Source organism: Buteo buteo, chromosome 15 (assembly GCF_964188355.1).
Source record: "Buteo buteo chromosome 15, bButBut1.hap1.1, whole genome shotgun sequence".
NCBI lineage: Eukaryota > Metazoa > Chordata > Aves > Accipitriformes > Accipitridae > Buteo > Buteo buteo.
Window position 1 is genome coordinate 22,435,054 of NC_134185.1, and position 19,257 is coordinate 22,454,310.

General features: G+C 41.0%; 1 protein-coding gene across 1 annotated transcript in view; it reads left to right on the forward strand.

Annotated features, from left to right (window-relative positions):
* The window catches only part of FRK (fyn related Src family tyrosine kinase), a 52,053-nt gene extending 36,769 nt beyond the window's left edge, over nt 1-15,284 (forward strand). The window contains exons 6-9 of the mRNA XM_075046386.1: nt 5,485-5,643; nt 10,683-10,864; nt 13,043-13,208; nt 15,052-15,284. Coding sequence (XP_074902487.1) covers nt 5,485-5,643; nt 10,683-10,864; nt 13,043-13,208; nt 15,052-15,266 — 722 coding nt within the window. The 3' untranslated portion in view covers nt 15,267-15,284. The remainder of the gene's footprint in view (nt 1-5,484; nt 5,644-10,682; nt 10,865-13,042; nt 13,209-15,051) is intronic.
* Nucleotides 15,285-19,257: the final 3,973 nt, after the last annotated feature.

Sequence of the window (19,257 nt, forward strand, 5' to 3'; positions counted from 1 at the left end):
ACTCATAATTAAACTAGAGTCTTTTGGTGTGGTGGGTTGACGCTGGCTGCATGCCAGGTGCCCACCCAAGCCACTCTATCACTCCCCCCCTTCAGCTGGACAGGGGAGAGAAAATATAACAAAAGGCTCCTGGGTCGAGATAAGGACAGGGAGAGATCACTCACCAATTACCATCACAGGCAAAACAGGCTCAAGTTGGGGAAATTAATTGATTTATTACCAATCAAATCAGAGTAGGATAATGAGAAATAAAACCAAAGCATGGGCTTCCCACGGGGTCACAGCCTCCTTTGGGCATCCCCCTGCTCTGGCGTAGGGTCCTCCTCGGGCTGCAGGTGGAGATCTGCTCCCCCGTGGACCTCCCTGGGCTGCAGGGGGACAGCCTGCCTCACCATGGTCTTCATCACCACGGGCTGCAGGGGAATCTCTGCTCCGGCGCCTGGAGCACCTCCTGCCCTCCTTCTGCACTGACCTGGGGGGCTGCAGGGCTGGTGCTCTCACATGTTCTCTCTCCTCTCTCTGGCTGCAGTTTCTGTGCTGCTGCAACTTTTTCCCCTTCTTAAATCTGTTCTCCCAGAGGCACTACCACCATCGCTGATGGGCTCGGCCTTGGCCAGCGGTGGGTCCATCTTGGAGCCGGCTGGAACTGGCTCTGTCGGACATGGGGGAAGCTTCCAGCAGCTTCTCACAGAAGCCACCCCTGCAGCCCCCCCCCCGCTACCAGAACCTTACCCACTATATTCCACCACTTGCTTCTGCAAATCACATTATCATTAAAATCCATTTTCATCACACAAGATTCACTTGCATCAACAAAAGAATTCCCCACACCAAAATCAAAATAGCATCATTAGAACACCTAAAAATGTGGACAATTTACACACAATCCACCCCTCATCCCTTCACCAGAATTACAACTGAAATTCCCCACGATAATTCCTCTCTTTGCTCTCTATCTTTGTTCAGTCCATGTTTTGCCCATTACCTCTCCTTATCCTTATTACAATCTGTTGATCACTGTGACTATAAACAAAAAAAGCAGTAGTAATGTGATGCCTTCATTCAGATAATTCTCTTATTTGTTCACTGGTGTTTGACTCTGCTCTGGAGACATCTGTGACATTTTACCAGCCAAAAAAATAGTGATAGATGTGTGAATGAAAAAACAAAACAGATCTACATCTTTGCCTTAAGAACATCTCTGACTTTTGAGTTATTGACTCCATCATCAGAGAGGTAGGGATCAGCAGATAGGAAAATGGTCTAGAAACCAGCAATTGCTATTTGTGTTCTTGGCTTTGCACAGCACTGTCTTGCTGTAGGTCCCTGAACATGTCATTTCACATTTCTGGTTTTATTTCTTCATTGAGACATTGTTTTTTCTATTTAAGTGGAAATCATTGCAGCAGGGATTTGCACTTTGTCCTATGCTGAGTGTGATGGATTCTCTAGAACCTAGTGTCTGGGCTAGCTTGCTTCTCCAACTGTCAGGGCGTAAAGCAGGCATCTATCATCACCAATTAATCGTATCTGAGAAAGTTCCTTATGCCTGTTCAAGTTGACAGGTGCATTTGTTATTATCATGTTGTAAAGCATCTCTCAAGCTTCTCTCTTTGCATGGAAGCTGCCCAAGCATGATTTTTTTTTTTTTTTCAGGAGGCTTTCTCAAAATGATCTCTGGGTTGGTACTGTCAGTGGAGGTTTTAATAATATTTTCAGTTCTTCAACATCTCATCTCTCTAGTGCATATGCAGTGTAAAAAGCTTTGCACTCAGGAAAGTCTCCCAATTTCCCTGAACAAAGAATTTCTTTTATTCCATTTAGATCAGTACATAACCTTACACTAACTTGTAAGTTCACTTCTGTATGGTGACAAAGCTGCTTGAGGAATTGTTAGACACCTATCTCATTGTCCTGTCAATGTGAATAGTTTACACTCAGTCTCTTGTGTTACCAAAAACTTTGTCTTTTTAATGCTATTTCTTTATTGTGCATAAACTTATTCAGAAGATCACAGCATATGCTCTAAGTACTCTGTATGTAAGTTCATTTTGTATAAATTTATTCAGAAGACAAGGTTGCTGTGTAGTACAAGGTTACTTTGAAGTCATTTGGGAAGGTTTATTGAAAGTTGCAAACACAGGGTCTCTGGAGGGGCTTATCAAATATTTAAAGACCACTTACATCTATGCCAGTGGAAACTGGAAAATAACTGACTTCTCTAACTCATTTCCAAATTATCAGTGTTTATCTCATAATGTGAAGCTTCCTCAATTCTAGAACAAAATATTTACAGAAAGTAATCAGAACTGATATACCTGCTTTACGTAGGCTTAAATTAGAGGTGATTTCTGGCAAAGCAGCACATCATAGAACACATCAAAGAAACATATTCCAACATTTTGTTCTTAAGAAGGACTTTGTCATTTATAAAAACATTTTTCATTCAAAAACCAAATTAACAAAACCGTGTTTTCTTCAGGTCCTGATCAGTCTACTCTAAAACTGGTGCCTTACACAAGGGATGCTTGTTGTTTTGGTAAAGGCTTCTGTAACTAGTTGGTTTTTGATCAAGGGGTTTCTACTTAGTAATCTGCTCTTCATGCTGTTTACAACTTACAGCTGAAAACATATACTTCATTAAAAACACATGTAATTCAACTACAAACTAAAACTCCCCATTATTTGAAACTCAATGTGGCATGTATTTTATATATTTCTTTTATATAAACTTCCTCAAAGAAATGTATTGTAACCTCTTTGCCGCTATTGTGACAGGCTTTATCTAACGAATTTGTAACAAGCATGTTTGCTTGCTTTTAGAGGCAGTTTTGGCTTTGCTTATCTAGTTGCTAAAACCTAATCTTAGACAAGACACTGATAAAGGCACTTCTTAATTTTTTCAGTTAGCATCCAATCCACTTATTAACTACGGTATAAGAGCTACAGGGCTCTGGGGGGTTTTGCGCACTATCTGCTACTTATGCTATTTAAAGATATAAACTAAGTAAAAACAAAGGTTACATATGCTGTTTAAAATATGCAGGAAATACTTATTGATTTTTGTCACTGGTTTGTTTTCATTATTAATTACTTTTACAGCATAAAGAAGGATTTGCTGCTATTCAGCTAATAGACTACTTCCCTCCTGATCAATTTATTGGAAGTTGTCATACGTGAAAAACATGTTGCTTGATTTCATTTTGTTGGAAGAAGTTTATAGCTTGATTAAACTGAGAGATTCCTTGTAGGCAAACTTTGATGATGGGAACAAATCAGACTGTCATTTTCTATGGTGTGAAGAAATCCTGTATAATGATCCATAGAGGGCAGGTGATTTGGTAGACCCCAAGTTAGCAAATACTTTATCCTTCTTAGGATCAACTTGTCAAATTTTGGCACTGATGCTAAATCACTAGTCGTGCTTATGCATTTACCTTTGGAGGCAGAATACTTCACACCATGCAGCTTCTCTGCAGACTTTAGGATGATTTCCATGAGAAATGCATATATCTTAGAAAGAGTAAGCAAATGGACCACAATATTAAATCAGTATCAAAATGAGTCCAAACCCTATAAAGACAACCTTAGGCTTTTTTTTTTTTTTTTTAAATCTAGGATTGGTGGAAAGTTCAAATAAAGCTGTAAAGATTGTGCTGCTCTAAACAGGAAAAGGACATGGCTTTAGCATTACAGATATTTGCATTTTTTTCCACCTGACTGTCATAATCTCTGCTTTATCCAGACCAAGTATGAGTCATTTATTTTTCATTCAGGCCCCCACTTTCCTCTGACAGTGACAAAAGGAAATGGGTATAGCCTGTACCTGTTGAGGAGATGTATTATTGGCTACTATCCATTTATTGATGGCATGGAAATCCATTAACTTTCACCATCCCTCCTAATGACATCCTATAAAGTATTGTCAAATTGGACCCCGTGGGATTGCCAAGGAAAGTATGAGGACACAGGGAAGAGGAGCATCTGTCCCCTGCAATAATCTTTGCTCTCACAAGTTGCAATGTCAAATGGCTCTTTTTTCATAAAGTCTATGTCAGAAGCATTTCTGAGTCATTCCTCTTGCATTGATCCAAGAATATGAAATCACACATCATTGTTATGTTTTGGGAAATAGGTTGGAACAATTTTCAGGAGGTGGCATTCAAGGTAGGTGTTCGGTGAAGGTGGCCCAGGCTGATTTGCCAGTTCGTTCTGTAGAACAGATTTTCTGGTGGAGTTTTATTGCTGAGCCATTTAGCATCCTCCCAGCATTTCACTTCATTTAAACATCCATGTTCAGAACTGAGCCAAACTCCCAAATAAACCTTGTTGGTTACCTAATATTAAAAATCCATAAAATAAAGTCTCCTTGGCTTCTCAAATGACTCAGTCTGCTTACACGAAGAAAAAAGTTTGTTTTTAAACACGGCATAAAGCAGACTAGACTTGGGTAGATTTTTTTTTCCCTCAGACTTCACTGTAATCTTTTCTTAATGAAACTATTTTGATTTGGGAGGAAAGAAACATCTGAGTATTTGGATAATGTCATTTTTTTGGTACAAGTATTGTGAAGTAGGTGTTATTTACCATCTTCTTCAAAGAACTGAGAATATTTGATCACTACTGGATCATTCATAGAGAAAGCTTTGCTTCTTTATTTGTGCATGTTTTTTCTAATCAATCCCCAGTTCAGGACATATGAGCTTTAATCCTAAATTTGCCACCAACTTTAGCTCCCTGTGCCATTTCTGTATCGTTTCTTTGACATAGTTTATGCATTGGCTCACTGTGTGTATGAATAGAACTAGAGATACTACGATGTTATGTAACACTTAAAAAGTTGGGATCATTAGCTTTTAAGATACTTCTGCATTTAAGGGGGTGTAAAATTACTGTTACATCTGTGCATACATTGGTATTTCTAATAAGGTTGCTGTTATGTGAACATTATAAATAGTTATTTGTATTTATGTATATGAAGTGCACACATCTATTCCTTGTATGCTAAAGTCATTTCAATGCTTTCAGGCTTTGATTGCTGAAGCTGAAAAAATAGTTAAATTATTATTGCAGCACTTTTCTTCTGTCAGAAATTTTAAGTTCATTACCTAGGCACTCTTACCTCAGTTTCTGGTCATTTCGTTAACCAGTTGTAACATAATTGTTTGCTTAAATTATATCAGTTAACATTCTAGCCTCACTTTTTTCTGTTTGAGGGAGGCCTGGGGGACAGTTAATTTTAGCCTTTATATTTCTGGTGGCTGGAACACATATGTTCTCTGTCCTTGCACAACTGGCATGTTTCACTCATCAACTGTTTATTTCAGCTGCACTGTCTGTTTTCTGTGGGAACTGTGAAGATTTGAGATGCTAATGTTCTTTGAAAGACAGAAAACAATCTCCGTTATTCCCTTAAGACTGCCAGGCTGGTAGGAAGGCCTTTGATAACCTCAGCTTATGTTTTGTTATATGCTGTTGTTTCAGGTTCAATGGATCCAAAGGACTTTCTGAGGGAAGCACAAATAATGAAGAACTTGAGACATCCAAAGCTTATACAGCTTTATGCTGTCTGTACTTTGGAGGACCCAATTTATATTATTACTGAGCTGATGAGATATGGAAGTCTTCTAGAATACCTTCAAAGTAAGCAAATGACTATAAACTCATTTCAAGGGGTGCCACAGCTGTCAGTTTAGTAAACACACTAACGGAAAAGATAGAAGTACAACACTGTGGTTTAATATAAAAGCTACATTATTTGTCATGTGTGGCGTTGAGAAAAGAGGAAAGAAAGAGGTTTATGAATTTCTGAAGTGCCAAAGTATTTGAGAAGTAGGAGAGAATCACATTCACAGTTTGATTCTTGCCTTATAATGACACATATTTTTCCACCCAGTTCCATGAGTACATGGGAACATACACCAACAGAATAAAAATATAAGCATCCAGAAGGATAGGTCATCATATTTGACATGAAATAGAGGCACTTCCACAAAATGTACTTAACAGCTTTGAAATCTATTACTAGGCAGGGATAGCCTTTCACTGTGAATTTGTCCCTTGCCTATTGCATTAGGGCTTTTATCTCAGCAGCACTTCAAAGTGCTCTTTTGAAGGCAAATAATAATTAAAAATAGAGTTGTACAGCCTGGAACAGACTAGCATAATTATTGCACTTTAAGTTCACCCCTGCTATTGAGAAATGCTTGATTCTAGTGTTGTTACCCATTTTCAGTTTAGCAGATGTCTCTGAGATGCTAAATGTCTCTAAAGCTGTAATGATCTCTTGAAGACAAAATGTTCGCTGCGATTGTCTTGCTAAATTTCTTCTCTGTCTCCTGCACATAAGGCAAAGCCCTGTGAAATGCCACAGACAGTATTTACCATGACACATGCCTTCCCCCATCTTCTCTGTGGAACCATTTTTAAAGCGAGGCTTAGTCCAGGGCCAATTCCATCTAAAGAAATCTCGGGTAGAGGGACAGTCCCACCAGGAACTTGGCAGAGAGGGGCTGCAATGAGCTTGGGCCAGATCATCTACAGTTTTGTAGGCATTTAGCAGCCAGAGGTAGCAAGGCACAAATTTTCTTTAAATTCTCATCTTGGTGCCTTTGTGTGCAGATTGCTGCTTATCTGATTGAAAGAGCTTGGCACATCAGGAAATGATTGCTGTGCATGAAAACATGTATTGCACCTGAGAAACAGCTCTGAGAAAGCCAGCATGAGTCACAGCTATTGCAGAGGTGAAAATCGGCCTGTTTGTGCATGGAGTACAACCTGTCCAGGACACATCAGTGCTGCAGCCTGCGTGTGGATCAGTTGCCAGCATATGCAGAGCAGCTGCCCTTACTGGGGGCAGCGCATGTATGCAGCCTGATCTTTGCCTGAGCGCTCATTCCTGCAGTCCTGCATCAGAGAGACTGTGAAAAGCCAGTTGCTTTCCAGGCAGCCATGAAGATAACCGTAAAAATGGCCAATTGAAACCCAGCCTAGCAGTACCTCTCCTTGTCTGATAGCCTACGCACACGGGGATAAACAGAACTAAGAGGTGGAGGCAGAGATCCAGGTGCTTTGATAGTATTGGTCAGAGAAAAGTTGTCACCGTCAGTGAGAGTAATAAATAGAGAGATTTGAAGCTTGCTTAGAGCTCTGTGACTGGAAGTGATCTGTGTCGGCTGGCGGTCAGTGCACAGCTCCTGATAAGCTTTCTTGAGACTCAGCCACTGCAGGAACCAGGAAAACATTTCCAGAAGGCAGCTGTCTCTGTGTGCACTATGGGTAAATATGGCAAACTAAAACAGAGGGGAAAGTCCAGAGATCATTCTTTGGTTAAGTTTCCCCTCCTAGAAATGCATGGTATGTCTTTCGAGCTTTAAAAATCCCTAATATTCCATGCATAGTGACTGTCGCATTCTACCATAACGACAGCTACTTAATAATGATGGGCATGTGAATTCCCTGTGCACCCCATGAACGTACTTCGGGATACCTCTTGATGAACACTGCTATGCAGAGTTATTGAGCTGCCACCAGTATGAGAAAAATGCAAGTGAAAACTTTTCTTTGTTATTGGATGTGAATGCAAGTGTCATAAATGTATGAGTGTTTTTATCAATTCTGATAGACCTGGGGCTTGTTCTGCAGGGATGCAGTCTTGAAGCCCAGTGAATTATTATGGAGGCAATGCTCTCAACTGGAGAAAGTGCTGCTTATTTACTTATTTTTTTATTGTCAGGCATCTGTCAATGAGAATGTTTTCCTGTCTTTCCTATATGAGATATTGTGATTGATTCCTTAGAACAGGGTGCAGATCCTAAGCCTTCTTTAATATTTTTCTCTAATAAATTTTTCATATAAGGGCAATAGTTTTGTCAAAAAATATTAGTAAAAAAGGACATAGAGGCGTTACATTTTCTTTATAGGATAAAGAATAAGCTATGGGAAGGTTTTATAAATTCACCAGTAGTGCCTGGTTTTGAGTGTGGAAGTTACATTAACCTTGGGTTTTTGTTGTAGTTTTTCCTGCTTTAAAACACTTTAAAACAAACTAGAGCACGTGTATACCCATATGAATACAGCTGTAAACTCTTCCAACCTGCTCTGAACCAGCCAGGTGGGATCTGGCTCTGGTCTGGAGAACTCCGTAGTTGTACTAATGCAGTGCTGTGCTTGAACTTGTGTGCTTTGGCTGGCCCAACCAGGGATTTTGGAGGTATAGTCAGAAATCTTTATGAGATGACCGTACGTGATTTGCACTTCAGATCCCAAAGAGACCATGCTTTCATCCTCTATGTGCACAGTTTGCAGCTCCTGATCAGCTGAGGCTCCTCCTTACAGCTTTCCCTTCTTGAGCTCCAGAACAGGACCAGCGCAGAACCAGCTCACAGAGGAAGACCCTCCAAGAAATACTGCAGCAGCCAGGGCCATGGTGGCTTCTTCCCTTCCCTCAGCCCACCTGCTAAAGGCAGTAGGTCAGCCTGATCTGGGATCCCAAACAAGCCCCAGTGGAAGAAATAGTCTTTCAGCTACAACTCCACCATTAGACATGGATCTGGTCCTTGCCCTTTAACAAGGTGCACCTGTGTGTCCTGCAGGGAATAAGACAGGGAGGGTTTAGCAGCTCTAACTACTTTTCTGCCCTGAAGCAGCTCATTAAACACGAGGCTTATGAGTCATCCTTTTTTTCCGTGACATCCTTGTGTTCTGCCTCTTGGAGCAACCTTGTGTCAGGCCAGCCTGGAGTGTCGGCAGAGCAACGACAAACCTGTGCTCAAGTCTGTCTGCATCCTAGTCTGCTTTCACCAGGAGGTAGTTTGCAGCCTGTGCAAATGAAGGAGCAGTGTGAAAGGGAACATGGAGAGAGGGATTTTAAACTGAGTCACATAAGCTAGTTTCCAAAACCCAGGTACTCATGCAAGGTACTTGTAAATATTTAGTTAATTTCTGATTAAGTACAACTTAAGCATCATTTCCAGATTTATGTCTTTGTCCAGCAAGCTGAATAATAAATGTTGATGCCTGCCAGTCATCATAACCGCAAAACTTCAGTGTTATATTATTCTGTGGCCTGATGATGGATTTTCTTGATGGCTAAGCCATAGATTTTCACATAGCCTGATTTTTATCCCTCTCTCTTTTAAAGGTCAAGGCAGCTATTAAACACATGTGTGGGAGAGGAAAAGACTTTCTGAGTCAACAATAGAAGTAAATAATCTTAGTGCTGGATTATCATGACAATGACTTTAGCCTCAAAAAGGAAGTAGGACAATAGATATACAGAGAAAATTCAATCATTTAAAATTAATTTCTTTTACCTATTCATCTCAGAACATCCAGATGAGCAGGAAATGCAAGGCCTGGAGATTGCAGAATAGATTAATAAACAATGGAATTTCACACTCCTCATAAGGAGTGATTGCAAGGTTAGGTCAGAGAAAATGCCAGAACTGGGGCAGACTATGCAAAACAATGCTAAGACACACTTTCACTACGAATCAATTCAAAATAAGCCACAGAAAACTGCCAGCTACAAATGTTTTATTTTTTTTACACAGAGGCAGTAAGGAAAAGTCACCATCCTCAATGAGAAAGGAGAACTACAAATAAACGTAGTAGCAAATACTTAGCTTTTTGATATTGTTAAGATTCTGAAACAGAAAGTTGAAACTGTTTTGAGTATTAGAGGCTACAGAGGTAGACACTTATGCTTCGGTGCTGCAGTGTTTGGGTTTGGGTGGCAGTGATGCTTGAATACAGCACTGATTTGGCTTACCTAGATTACCCTGGGGTATGAATTCTTTGCTGTGAGGAAGTCAGCTGTCCCCAAAAAAGCCACAAAGGCCCTGAATTTGAATTCTAATGTGTTATACTCCAATTACTTTTTTTTTTGAGTACCTGTCTTTCTTACTATTTTTGGCTGCAGTTTTTCATGGCCTAAGGCTCTTTACTTCATTTCTGGAGGGAAGTTGCTCTGCTCAAAGTTCTTCTGCTACTTTGTTTGAACAGCTGATCTTTGCCACATCTCTATTTCTGGGACATGCTGATCTTACAGTGGTGGGAATGGCATGCACATTGCTTCAGAAAGTTCTACAAGAGAAGCAGGCAGCTTGAAAGCAGCTCAAGGAGTCCTACTGTTGAGTAGCAGCAACAGATATAACAGCGTGAAGCAGTCAAGTGGACTGGAAAGTGAAAATGAGAGTTACACTTGACAGCAGATGGTATATTTCCTAGTAAGAATCATTGGAGAACAGGGAAACAGCAGAATTCTGTGCTTTTCCATCTTTAATCAGCTTTGGCTACACCCAGTGAGTACTGACATTAACTCTTACTCACAGTTTGAAGTGGGTTATGTACTTGTCAGAAAGGCAAACATCTGCATTACTATCAGTAGATAAACGCCTTTTTCTTTGGACTGTTTCCAAAGGTCCTTCCAGGCCTAGATGAACTGCTGCATTTAGTATGTACTCTTTTAAAGAAGATGGGACAGGCATTGTTATGCAGTTATCGTGCAACTAGCTGCATGACTAAGTAGTGTCATTCACTAACATCTGTCATTTGGTCAGGCTGTTATGTTACTGTATTGCATGGTTTTGTTGATTTGCGTTGGCTATTGGAACCAGTCAGCTGTTATGTTATTTATATCTGAATATGAATTATGTTATCCTTGTAATCTTTTTAAACAGAAGATGCAGGCTCCCAAATATTCCTGCCACATCAAGTAGACATGGCTGCTCAGGTGGCTTCCGGGATGGCTTACCTTGAATCTCAGAATTATATCCATCGGGATCTGGCAGCCAGGAATGTTCTTGTTGGTGAACACAGTGTTTACAAAGTGGCAGACTTTGGACTTGCAAGAGTTTTTAAGGTGGGTTGTGAGAAGGTGAACTGGCTCTACTTTAATGCTGGGGAACAAGGTGGAAGAGGTCAACTAAAGGACAAACTGTAGCCTCTGAATTGCTGGGTCCAGGCAAAAGGCACGTCCAGGGAGAAGAGGACCCCTAACGTGTTCATTTGTATCCTCTACCTGTGTTATCCCATGCAAGGTTAGAAGCTGGCCAGTGCCTTTGTGTCAGTCTGAAGATGGCATCCTGGTGATTGCTTCCCACTCAGCCAGCAAGGAAGGAGCCTGGCAAGCAATACCCTTTCCTGCACAATCTTTATCCACATCACTAGTGTCTGCCCCATGGAGAGAGATCACAGGAATGATGGCCAAATTATATTCCTGAGCCTGTAAGGGAAGGCATATAAAAATGTATTGACAGCTATTCTCTCCTTCTTCACTTCCCCACTGCCTCCATGATGCTTGCGAGTGCAGGTAGTAATCATAAAAGGACCTTATTCCTCTCCACGACTAACAGCAGAGTTCATAAAGTGAGCTCTCAGAGCTTTAAATCTGATGCAGTTTCAAGTTCTTTGCCATTGCACTGGTTTTTTTCTCTAGTCCTTGAGGACATGGAATGTCAAGTAACGCTGACCAAGATCACCCTAAGAAAGAGCTGTGGTTTAGAAATGAGATTTCCTACCTCTGAAAATGATTTGATCAGAGTTGGAAAGATTTGATTTGACATATTTTATGGATTTCAATATGTAATCCATAATTACTGAGGTCTTATTTTTGTTTTTATTGATTTATGTTCTTGCACTGAGAAGGAAAAACAGAAAAAAGCCCTCTGCTTCTCGTTTGTTTTTTTTTCCATTCAAGCAGCAGAAATTGAAGTTCATAACAGTTGGATTTATTACATACTGAAGTATAGAATAATGGCTTGACAATGGCATCAAGGGACTTTGAAAGTGCTTTTTGCTTAATTTTGATTCTTCTAGTTATGCATAAGTTCAGATTGCACATTTTTTAACATGAAAAATATATATTTTTAAATGAACAATGCTTCAAGTAGATATTTCTCCTCAGTCCTCACTAGAGAGGGTAATAATTTACAGCTGTTGACATTTCTTGTTAAAACTGAACTTTACTAAAATACTCTGTCATAGAGTCATCTTGGCAGACTTTCTTAGGAGTATTCTTTCCTAAGCCAAAGCACTAACATGGTCATATGCAAAGATCCCAAAGGAGTAGGGGTGAGAAATGAAATCTCTATTTCTATATGTGTTAATTAGCATAACAAAATCGTTTCTAGAAATGAGTGTTATGGTCAAGATACAACCTGCATCAGTATGTAGATACAAAACAGTAACAACCAGTCTTTTCAAAACTATAGGGCAGTACAGCTGGGAAATGTACGTTCTGTATTAAAACGATCAAACAAACAAATTCTTGTACACGTCTGCCTGGATTTGCATGTGAAAAACCTGACCAAGGCTTGGATGTGACTGATGTGCACTAAATTATGCTTAGGAATTAAAGAGAGAATAAATGTTCACAAAGTTTAGATGTGTATGCCATAAAACTTTAAGGACATGATTCTATGAAATTGCAAGTAAATAATTTTTCTTTTTCTATGTGTCTTTCATCTTCACTTTACATGAATTAATTGGACGTGCTGTAAGCTAATATGTTAATTTGAATCATTTGGAGTTTGTTCTTTGGTCTCTGAAACCTGCTTAAGTGATTGTTATCAAAGTCAATGGCCCTTCAACACTGCAATAAATCACAGAAGAAAGTTTCTGAAATTCATTAGCTCTTGCTCTTTTGCCTTCTCTGTTTACTGAAGAACAGACATAGAGCCATTTGGTCTCTCCTGTCAGCAGTCTGCTTACACTGCCACTCCTGACAGACTTCTGAAATCTTGCATGCCAGGTCCAGAATTCACAGTAGCAGGTCATAATTAATCACGAGCCACTCCAACGCTGTGTGCTCACTTGAAATGAAAAATGCTTTAGAAAAGCCTCCAATGAATGGTAGCATTTCTCAACTGTGAAGCCCAATTCAACAATAGACTTCAGAAAGTGCATGCTTTAATACTGTGAAAGGCAAGTGCTTGGCTAAAAGAGGATAAGATTAAGCACATGCTTAGCTTAGTCAGGTGCTTAAGTTCTTTGCTGAAGCAGATCTGAAATCAGGCTTGCTTCGTTTTGCCCATGACAGGTAGAAAATGAAAACGTATACGAAGCTAGGCCTGAAACAAAACTCCCAGTGAAATGGACAGCCCCGGAAGCAATCCGCTACAATAAATTCAGTGTTAAGTCAGATGTCTGGTCATTTGGGATACTTCTGTTTGAAATAATCACCTATGGGAAGATGCCTTACGCTGGTAAGTGCTTTTACCTAAAGAATGTCAAATATTTTCTTGCTTTAAGAACAACACACAAAAATGTTGAATGCCTGTACTGCGGGCATGTTAAAGGGTTAAAACTGTAAATACAGAAAGAAGGCTGTTCAGATGAGGCCCATTTAGTGGGTCAGACCTTCTGGCTGCCCCAGGCTCCCTGGAAGCTTTCCAAAGGCTGTGATTAGCAGCCATTCAAGCTTTCTCTCACTGGAGTCAACCTGCATTGCACAGGCACCTAAGCCAACTGGCTATTTCCCTCTAGCATCAGCTCAAAGATGCCAATTCTTGGAATGTGCAAAAAGGGAAGTTTTTTCTGTCCCCCATCCTGCCCTTGTTTTTGGTGTTGTTTTGTTTTGTTTTAATTTATTTTTTGGAGGATATGTCATGGCAGATCAGATTATTATGTGTGAAGTGCAGGCACTTCAGGAAGAAGGTGTCTGAAAAATGAATCAGGGTGTTTTTACCCCCTTCCCTCATATTTGACTATTGCAGTGGAAAATCTTCATAGAGAGAAGGATCACAAGAATTAGGAATAAAATGACACCAACCTCAAAAGTAGATTTAATGGTATGAGAGCAGCTATTATTCCTAGCACCATGAGAAATGGTCAAGGAACTGTGGCTCCAATAACACAAGATATCAGTGAGATGATTGACTGTGACTCATTTTGTGCTAGTGAGGAGAACACAAGGGAAGGACTAAAGCAAAAAAAAGTTATGCTGCATCTGCACAGGCCTGAGGGGTGGTGCATTCACCATAAACTACATTTCACAGGGTCCCCAACTAGTATTTCCTGTAAAAGGAAAAATTGATTTTGCTTTTTGATTCCCACCCTCACCTCCTCTGAAACCATTCTGAAAAAAAAAAAAAAAAGAAAACCAAAGCCAAAACCCCTCAACTCTTTCTTCTATAAACGATAGGTGTTTGCATATGCACACATGCACATAAATAAACTATTCAAGTATAAATGACATGTAACACTGTGATTCTCGGTATTGTCTGAAAATATGTTCAGCGTTATCCCTTTGCAAAGGCATAGTTTACCTGTAACTTTACAGTAGAAAATGTCCTTTTGCCGTGGCTATTTGCTTCCTTGATACTACTTTCAGGATTTTGTCCTCAGTAATCAGTTAGGAGAAGAGGTTATGTCGATCCATGGTGGCAGTGGGTAACGTACAGAGGGAACACCATCCAGAGATCTAGGGAAAAGAAGTAAAGATTATGCAATTCAAGATTTAATTTCAAGAGTAGAAAATTGAAAGGGAACAGGACAATAGTCTTAATATATAAAGGTATAGCAAAGGTAGGGGAATGGGTTCTTCTCCGTGACTTTCAGTGACAGAGCAGGCAGGATGCCATCGCATAACTGCACCAGAGGACAGTTAGGGCTGACGTTAGGGAAAACTTTCGAAATGTGAGGAAAATTCAGCAGCAGGACATATTTTCTCGGGGGATTTTGGAGTCACTGAGACAAGAGGGATTTAGGAACACTTTAAGCGAAACAGATGTCAGAAAAATTTCGGCAAACCCGGGTGGCGGAGGAAAGCCTGACACCCAGACGAACCCCTTTGCTGTGCCTCTCGGGTGGCACGGTGGGGGTGAGGGGGCTGGGAACTGCCGGAGGTGTTTTGTAACTGCTGGTTTGGGACCCTCCAGTGACTCCTGTCGCCGTTGAAGGGGGCTGCGGAGGCCAGCCCTGCCCTCAGCCCACACCCGTACCTCACGGGGCCGGCACCCCGTCGCCTCGTCTCGGTAAGGGACAGGGACACGCGGCGTCACGAAGCGAGACCCCCGAGCGGTCTGACGAGCTCCTTTCGGCTTGCAGGTATGCCGGGACACCAGGTGATCCAGATGCTGGACAAGGGGTACCGGCTTCCTCAGCCGCCGACCTGCCCGGCGCCGCTCTACCAGCTGATGCTGCAGTGCTGGAGCGCGGAGGCGGGCGGGCGGCCCACCTTCGAGACCCTCTGCGAGCAGCTGGAGACCTACTTTGAGACCGAGTCCTCTTCCTACGCCCACGCCCAGGCCGTGGTGAAATGAAGGCCCGGGTGGGGGGCGAGGGACAGACGCTGGCCGAGGTGGCCGAAGGAGGGGCCGCGAAATCAGCCTGACCTCTGGCGTGGAGGTTGTTAGGGGGTGCGGGGGAAATCCGGTACGTTTTCATCCCCGCACGGCTACTTGGAGGCACTTCATGTCTTTGCTGCTGGCAAGTGTTTGGCAAGACTAAGCGCCAGGAGGCTGGAGGGGCGGGGGCTTCTCAAAAATAAAATGTCTTCTATTTATTTTTAAATGAGAGATTGCAAGAATGAGCAAATGAAATGAGTGTTGCTCAATAACCATTGTAGCGTTTTGTCATTTCTTTATCGGAATGATTATTTGCTGTTCCTTAGATTTTTCGTTCCTACCAGGTTGCTCTCATGAAGGAATGTGATGGCTCTGCACAGCAGGATCTGTGCTTCCAGAGTCCTCTCATTGTAAAAAAAAATAAAATAATCCCATGACTGTGATGATGGCAGAATCCAGATTAATTGCCTTGCTTAGACTTGAAGTACATGTGCTTTTGCTATATCAGAAAATAACACAGATGTTCATGGGAGAAAAGGAATTATTTTGTTTTGTGGATGCAAAGAGTGATCTTTTTTAGTTTGTCTACTCTTCCTCTTTTGCAAGAATAAACACAGTTATTAGTTTCTTGAAGCTGTTTCTTCTTAATGTTGTTAAATAGTGCCACGGAACCGATGAGTTATTGTGCATTGAAGTGTAACGATTTGTTTTATAGTTCTTCATTTTAGGGATATTGGTGGAGAAGATACTTTAACAAGAACTCAAGACTACCTTAGCCTTTTAGAGTGACACCCTTTCCTATCCTGCTGCCCAAATCATGGAGCCTCTCCAACAGGACAAGGCCCAAGACAGGTCTAGGTATTTTGCAGAGGAACTAGCAATCCATGCTTCCATCTTCTCCAGATGTAACTTTAATATGGAAGATTTAAATAATAGATGATCCATTTTATTTTGTTCTATGGGGAAATGGAACCCAGGTGCTTCTGCTGGCAGTCTTTACAGCTACAGATTTTAGATTTTTTTTGCAGTTTTTCTAATTAACTACAGTATCAGTTCTGCTAAAATCTGATATCAGTGACAGTTTTATGTTCTCAGTTGTGAGGCTTAGAGAACCAAGTTTTAATTATTTACTTATGATTCATCAATTAATTATTTAACAACATAATCCAGGAATTAAGAACTGTACTGTGTCAACATAGTGTGAGCTCAGTATAAGTGTGCTACCATTTTCCTCTCATATCAAAAAAGGGTATAAATAAATGAAAAGATTCATTACCTTAAAGGCTGAGTGGCTTTTATTACATATTTTTCGTTTTCTTTTCTTCTCTTTATACTTCAAATCCATTCATCTCAGTGCCTTGTTTCTAATTTTTAATTTCCTTTTCCCCTCCTCTACTTTTGGAAGGCAGCACACCATTTTTTTCTTTCATACACATCTCTTATGTACTTGCTATTCAAAACTCCTTTCATTATTTATTGTTTTTCTCCTCTTTCTATTTTACTATGTTTAGAGTCTTTCTAGCATTCTGTCTCTGTTCACCTTCATTTTCTGTACAGTGTTTATCCCTACTAACCCTCTTTATACTAATTACATTTGTAAAGCACAATACAGTGATAATTAATTAGCTGTCATAGTATCCATGCAATTTTGGAAAGTAATCATCCACTCTGAAAGAAGAGGTTAAATGGCTTTGCCAAACCCATCCTAATAAGAATCGGCGTGGAAGGAACTGGGAGACTCCCAGGCAAAGTCTCCTGCTGTCCTCTGTCCATGTTTGTTTTGAGACTAGCTACCAGCTCATGGCCCCAACAAGATCTTATTTATGATTATCAAACCTCCATCAATCCGTGCGTCTCTCATCTGGCTGGGAGCTGTGTTTAACACTGTTACAGTATGAGGTTAGCAAATCCCACAGAGTAGGTTTATGTAATCAGAATAGGTATGCTGTTATTTGGAGAGATCTCTGTGTCAAACTTGCAGTCTTGATGTTCAAGCACTATTTCTAGCATGATTTTTCAGACTTAAAACATTAAGAAAGTTGCAAATAAAAGTTGAGTTTGCCCAACTCAAACTGTTGATAAAAGAAATATAATCTTAAAAAGTACAGACGTGTGCAGTTGACAGGAGATGAGTTGCTAGGAAAAAAAAAAATTGACAGCAGGGAAATAGCAAAGTTCTCAGAATTCCAGATTATACCAACTGGTCCAAGCTGTTCTGTGCTGGCCTCTGCACTCGGGTGGAAGTCAGCAGGGTCTTGCAGGGCTCCACTGAAGAGACACCAGTAATTCTGAAGAAAGCACACCTGTAGAGTAAGTATCTTCCTAAACTAGCATGTAGGGAATAGAAGGTCTGTTCATCCAGCTAAGTTGAATACTTTGTCTCCTTAATTTCTCCCATAGTCAGAGAGAGAGGCTTCCTGAGATGGTGAATCAGTGCATTAAAATTGCATTTCTCCTCTGAAGAACCCCTGGTGGCCTTCTTTCTGTTTGCTGCTATAAAGGTATCCAGGAGAGATGAGACTCTGCTGAGGGGTGGATGTACTAACCCACATGTTGCAAACTGAAATTAGCTGTTTCAAGCTCCCTTTACCAAGTGTGGCCTCACGAACCACCTTTAGCTGAAAGGAGCAGAAGCTGCAAGTAAGCTGCACCCTGCAGACGTGTGTGAGGAACGGGCACCCACATCTGATGGCCTCCAGGTGACACGGCCTGGCACGCCGTGCTGCTGCCGGCAAGCACGTTCCCCTGCTGCTGCATCCTGCCGTTTTATCTTTTGTGCTTTCTCTTTGCATGCTTGCACAACCGCAGCTAGTTAATCGAGTTTGGATCTGCCAGCTGCCTCTAGCATGGGCTGGACCAGGGTGGGAGACAAGCAGCAGCACTGGCTGAAAGCAGGAGGTAGGTTCACCTTGGCGTGTCTCATTTAGGCACTGCATTAAATAAATAAGTTTATTTGTCTTCATCTTTGAGGCAGCGTGTGCATATATGGCCTCCCTGAGGCAACATCCTGTAGGTCAGGCTTTGTCTTCCATGCCTGAACACCACCTCCACCCCGTTGGTGTGTGTCCTGCCACCAGTGCACCCTCTTTTTATACTAGAAGTGGAAAGCAAGGAAAGGCAGAAAGACAGGTAGGTGATGGGGCCCGGACATTCATCTTTCTCTTGCACTGAGATGCTCTGAGAAAGTCTGGTGCCTGGTAGAGCCCCTTTGCCACTATCAACAATCCAGCTGAGGCCAAGCTTGGAAACCACAGATGCTGCTATGAGATCCAGTTGTTCCTCTTTCTGGAATTCCTTGCAATTCCTTATTTTGCCAGTCCCTAAACTGCTGTTATACCAGTGAAATGCTGCCACGCTCGTTTGAGCTCTAACTTTGGGGTCTCTTTTTCCCTGGGCTGGCAGGGGAACAAAGGAAAGAAAAATCAGCAATGCAATGGAATCAGCAAAGCTCTGGAAATAAAGAGTAATGTGGAAAATTAATCATTCGTTCTCAGGTCTTTCTCTCCATATTCTTGCAGTCAAATGGATCCATTACCGAGAAAGACTGGAGGAAGAATGCAGCAAGGGGTGATAAACCTTCACAGAGTTCAATTTGCTTGCAGGCAATACAACATGCAAAACTATACCTTTCCAAGTCCAATTCCATTTTATAATAATTTTATTTATATGACAGGTAACAATTATAGTCAGAAGTCTTTGCTATGACTTGATTTAAATTAAACATCAAGGTTATCATTTCCAGTTACAGTGTACAGCGAGATGGGTTTAACTTAACTCACTCTATTCTTGAGGCCTATTATGTTCAGGTTTTTCTAGAGCTATCTATTGCACTTGTTTTTACCTGATGGATCATGGAGGGAAACTAATGGATTCAGTTATGAGAAACAGTAATAGATATTTTTGAACTGACATAAATTTCTATGTTTAGATAGAATAAGAGGATCAGGAAGAGATAAGTTGAATTTTC